The 6000-nt window shown below is 42.6% G+C and overlaps 1 protein-coding gene across 1 annotated transcript in view; it reads left to right on the forward strand.

Moving 5' to 3' along the window:
- LOC126161627 (dehydrogenase/reductase SDR family member 11-like) overlaps window positions 1–5678 on the forward strand; it is a 65954-nt gene extending 60276 nt beyond the window's left edge. Inside the window, exon 6 of the mRNA XM_049917586.1 lies at window positions 4154–5678. Coding sequence (XP_049773543.1) covers window positions 4154–4198 — 45 coding nt within the window. The 3' untranslated portion in view covers window positions 4199–5678. The remainder of the gene's footprint in view (window positions 1–4153) is intronic.
- Window positions 5679–6000: the final 322 nt, after the last annotated feature.

Raw genomic sequence — 6000 nt, forward strand, 5'->3', positions numbered from 1 at the left:
CTGGGGGATGTTTCCAGAATGAGATTTTCACTCTGCAGCAGAGTGTGCGCTGATATGAAACTTCCTGGCAGATTAAAACTGTGTGCCGGACCAAGACTCGAACTCGGGACCTTTTTGCCTTTCGGGGCATGTGCTCTACCAACTGTGCGGCACACAGTTTTAATTCCCCAGGAAGTTTCATATCAGCGCACACTCCGCTGCAGAGTAAAAATCTCATTCTGAAGAATGAGGCTCTTTGAATTAAAGCACGCTGTCGGAGGCGTGACTAGGCGGCATCTGCGTAGTGTTATGCGGCGAAGTGGCTCCAGGTGCGAGTGGACTATGCGGCTGCCACCGGCTGCCCTGCATCGCGGCGGCAGAGGGCGCCCTTGGTACGGAGTCACTACAGGGGCGGCTCATTTGGGTCCTCCAGATCCTGCGCGACCACGAAAATTCGCAATTCGGTTGCGAACTTTGACGCGTGGGGCGGTACTGATACGTGATAGAAGGTTGAATGTAGGTGCAACCAACGGTAAATAATGTATCGCAACTGCAGTGATTAAATTTCAACTGATACAGCTTATTGTCTTTAAAATTCATACATAGGATAGCAAAAGTGTCTATGTATGTAAGTGATTTGTAAAAAGCTCGAGCTCCCAATATAGTGGCTGGTGAACACACTACGTGAAAATAAGAAATAAAATACCGGGAAAAACAGTGCTCACAGTTAGAAATTAACAGAAGCTAAGCACACAATCTTATATATAACAACAGTCTAACTGACGCACAATACACCAAATACAAGTGTTGATCAGTTGAAAAAACTATTCGAAGTCCCACACTGGCAAAATGTGGCAAATTCCAGACTCACTGCACAAATTTAGAGTCCAAATCAACTTCAGACGCAAAAATAAACGTTCTGCTGAACTGCTGAGAGAAATAAATCAGAGTCCTGGCTATTGCATCAAAAATCTAAGCGCCAACAAACCTGTGCAAAATATTACCAAGGGTCGCGACTGAAGACACAAGAAAATCTCTTATCATCGAAAACGTGTACAGGTGATATACCACACAGCATAGCTGTTGCCTCTTCAGCTTCATACCAAACCGTGAGCGACTGTGAGATGGCTGTCGCCCTTTTTAGACCCCAGACCTCCCCCTAATGGAAACACCCTGAATCTACGTTACTTAATATGTTGTACATTCAACACCCTGATTCACAAATTTTAATGTTGTTGTTGTTGTCTTCAGTCCTGAGACTGGCTCTCCATGCTATTCTATCCCGTGCAAGCTTTTTCATCTCCCAGTACTTACTGCAACCTACATCCTTCTGAATCTGCTTAGTGTATTCATCTCTTGGTCTCCCTCTACGATTTTTACCCTCCACGCTGTCCTCCAATGCTAAATTTGTGATCCCTTGATGCCTCAGAACATGTCCTACCAACCGATCCCTTCTTCTTGTCAAGTTGTGCCACAAACTCCTCTTCTCCCCAATTCTATTCAATACCTCCTCATTAGTTATGTGATCTAACCATCTAATCTTCAGTATTCTTCTGTAGCACCACATTTCGAAAGCTTCTATTCTCTTCTTGTCCAAATTATTTATCGCCCATGTTTCACTTCCATACATGGCTACCCTCCTTACAAATACTTTCAGAAACGTCTTCCTGACACTTAAATCTATACTCGATGTTAACAAATTTCTCTTCTTCAGAAACGCTTTACTTGCCATTGCCAGTCAACATTTTATATCCTCTCTACTTCGACCATCCTCAGTTATTTTGCTCCCCAAATAGCAAAACTCATCTACTACTTTAAGTGTGTCATTTCCTATTCTAATTCCCTCAGCATCACCCAACTTAATTCGACTACATTCTATTATCCTCGTTTTGCTTTTATTGATGTTCATCTTATATCCTCCTTTCAAGACACTGTCCATTTCGTTCAACTGATCTTCCAAGTCCTTTGCTGTCTCTGACAGAATTACAATGTCATCGGCGAACCTCAACGTTTTTATTTCTTCTCCATGGACTTTAATACCTACTCCGAATTTTTCTTTTGTTTCCTTTACTGCTTGCTCAATATACAGATTGAATAGCATCGGGGAGAGGCTACAACCCTGTCTTACTCCCTTCCCAACCACTGCTTCCCTTTCACATCCCTCGACTCTTATAACTGCCATCTGGTTTCTGTACAAATTGTAAATAGCCTTTCGCTCCCTGTATTTCACCCCTGCCACCTTTGAAAGAGAGTATTCCAGTCAACATCGTCAAAAGCTTTCTCTAAGTCTACAAATGCTAGAAATGTAGGTTTGCCTTTCCTTAATCTATTTTCTAAGATAAGTCGTAGGGTCGCTATTGCCTCACGTGTTCCAACATTTCTACGGAATCCAAACTGATCTTCGCCGAGGTCGGCTTCTACCAGTTTTTCCATTCGTCTGTAAAGAATTCGCGTTAGTATTTTGCAGCTGTGACTTATTAAACTTATAGTTCGGTAATTTTCACATCTGTCAACACCTGCTTTCTTTGGGATTGGAATTATTATATTCTTCTTGAAGTCTGAGGGTATTTCGCCTGTCTCATACATCTTGCTCACCAGATGGTAGAGTTTCGTCAGGACTGGCTCTCCCAAGGCCGTCAGTAGTTCTAATGGAATGTTGTCTACTCCCTGGACCTTGTTTCGACTCAGATCTTTCAGTGCTCTGTCAAACTCTTCACGCAGTATCGTATCTCCCATTTACTTTTAATACATGTATGATATCTAAAATTTGTGCCATTAGCTGTGCGCAAAAATTCTAAGCAGGACAGAAACCATACGCTTAATTTTACGTGCACTAGGTAGCCAAAAATTTACAGTTAAATAAATGCAAATATTTCTTGCAGTGCTGAAAATCAGTTCATAATCTCTGTGCTGTAACGTATTACAGTAAATATGCACATGGCGCCATATTGTTATGGAATTTTTCCTCTTCTTTCCATTGAACTACTCAGAAGTATGCCAGGTAAAGTAGTTTTTAGCTTGCAGGCGAAACTACACAAATAAGTAAACAGCAAATTAATAGAATGAAAATCTTACGGAGCAGATGTTGGACGAGGTTTGCCATTATGTCCACCAAGACATGCTGCCTTGCTAATGGCATATGTATCTTGTATTAAATTAGATGCAGATTTTAATTAAAGTTAAATTAAAAGGTATCTCACAGCTCAATTAATTATGATATGATACATGTGAGTAGTTCAATCAAGGTGCGATACTAAGAGCCACAATTAGTACTTGATCTCTTTTGTAAATAAGTATTACTAAAATTATTAATTACGTGCTGAAGTTCAGGTAAATACATCTTCTCGGAGTTGTATCTTCTCATACATATGAATTGTAAATCTCGACTGCATACTGACAAAATTACTTTGATCTCCTCTTTCATTTGACTTATCTGTCGTGGTTTGCGCCGTAATGAGAGCAAATGCGAACGGTGGGAACGAACCCACAGCGCATGCTAGCGGCGGAAGTGACGTCGCGCCTGCTGGTTTGAGTCTTAACAGGTCCACGTGTCAAGGCCGTCCACTGCCGGCGGTCAGCCACGTGGCACAGGGAGCCGCCGTGCGGCACACCGACCACGGCCCTGCCTGGAGCCCACAATAAAGAAAACGTAACGTTTACTCCATAAGCATTCGGCAGCATATACCCGCCCAACAGTGGAAGGAGTTTCTGATGTCATCTCTGACACTGTTCCAATGTTACGTCATAGAATAAGTCAGTGGTAGTCAACCTGGCCCCTGCTACCCACTAGTGGGCGTTTTAGCATTTGTGGTGGGTCCTAGGCGGTTTGGGTGTTAAAAGCATTTCTATTAGCTTTCCATAAAAATTTGACATAAAATAATTGGTAAATAATAACAGTTGTACGCTTTAACTTGCAATAACTCTGCTGTATCATTTCCACCAAGTACGGTTACTTCCCTACGTTATAAATCACCATTATTGTGGGGCCAGTGGGCAGATAGAAAATTTTATTGCTATCAGAGATAAAGAATGGGGCGATAGGTAAAAAACGTTGACTACTCCTGCTAAAGGTCAATGAAAAAAGAGCAGCTATGGAAACCGAATGTATTTGGCATATACTGTCATTAATTCTTCCTTACTTCTCCTCTTAACTAATGTGTTTAATTTGTTTCAGGTTCACGACATCATTATCCGGCCAACAGGAGAATTTTACGAATGATTTTGCACTGCATGTTTCTTTCAGTGTACTGTAATTTCTGATTTTAAGGTTAACAAAACATGCATATGTAGTACACTGAAGAGCCAAATAAACTGGTACACCTGCATAATACTGTGTAGGGCCCCCGTGGGGACCCAGAAGCGCCGTAACACGACGTGGCATGGACTCAACTAATGCCTTAAGTAGTGCTGGAGGGAACTGACACCATGAATCCTGCAGGGCTGTCGATAAATCCGCAAGAGAACGAGGGGGTGGAGATCTCTTCTGAACAGCACGTCGCAAGGCATTCCAGATATGCTCAACAATGAAACATCCTGGCAGATTAAAACTGAGTGTCGGACTGAGACTCGAACTCGGGACCTTTAGCTTTCGCGGGAAAGTGCTCTACCAAAGAGTCTCGGTCCGGCACACAGTTTTAATCTGCCAGGAAGTTTCATATCAGCGCACACTCCGCTGCAGAGTGAAAATTTAGTTCTGGACGCTCAATAATGTTCATGTCTGGGGAGTTTGGTGGCCAACGGAAGTATTTAAATTCAGAAGACTGTTCCTGGAGCCACTCTGTAGCAATTCTGGACTCATGGCGTGTCACATTGTTCTGATGGAATTGCCCAAGTCCGTCGGAATGCACAATGCAGGTGATCAGACAGGACGCTTACTTACTTGTCACCTTTCATTGTCGTATCTAAAGGTATCAGAGGTCACACATCACTCCAACTGCACACGCGCCACATCATTACTGAGCCTCCACCAGCTCGAATAGTCCCCTGCTGACATGCAGGGTACATGGATTCATGAGGTTGTCTCCATACCCGGACACTTCCATCCGCTCGATACAATTTGAAACGAGACTCGTCCGACCACGCAACATGTTTCCAGTCATCAACAGTCCTGTGTCTTTGTTGACGGACCCAGGCGAGGCGTAAAGCTCTGTAACGTGCGGTCATAAAGGGTACACGAGTGGGCCTTCGGCTCCGAAAGCCCATATCGAAGACGTTTCGTTGAATGGTTCGCACGCTGACACTTGTTGATGGCCCAGCATTGAAATTTGCAGCAATTTGCGGTAGGGTTGCACTTCTGTCACGTTGAGGGATTTTCTTCAGTTGTTGGTCCCATTCTTGCAGTATCTTTTTCCGGCCGCAGCCATTTCGGAGATTTGAGGTTTTACCGGATACCTGATATTCACGTTACACTCGTGACATGGTCGTACGAGAAAATCCCCACTTCATCGCTACCTCGGAGAAGCTGTGTCCTATCGCACGTTCAAACTCACTTAAATCTTGATAACTTGCCATTGTAGCGGCAGTAACCGATCTAACAATTCCGCCAGAAACTTGTTGTCTTATATAGGCATTGCACACCGCAGTAACGTATTCTGTCTGTTTTCATATCTCTGTATTGGAAAAGACATCCCTATGCCAGTTTCTTTGTCGCTTCAGTGTATAATGTCATGTGCAGCAAATAAAACAACATAAAAATGAAAGTCATTTATTTTTCGCTATAAAATCAACCACTTGTTAATGTTAGTGTTAATGTTATTATTGTGGCTCGGTAAATGAAACAACTGCTTCACAATGAATATGTAGTAGATGATTGCACATGCAGTGATAATACTTTTGCAATGGAAAGGCAGACGGGACTGCTACTGCCGGTAAATATAAGAGTGATTGTGGTGAATAATTCATATTGCAGTAAGATGAGCATTGACATGTCGTTACTTACACAAATGATGGAGTTCACTTTGAACATATATATTATTTTCAGAAACACTATTTCAGTCAATGTACTAGCTACTACAAAAGGTG

This window comes from Schistocerca cancellata, chromosome 2 (genome assembly GCF_023864275.1).
Source record: "Schistocerca cancellata isolate TAMUIC-IGC-003103 chromosome 2, iqSchCanc2.1, whole genome shotgun sequence".
Lineage (NCBI taxonomy): Eukaryota > Metazoa > Arthropoda > Insecta > Orthoptera > Acrididae > Schistocerca > Schistocerca cancellata.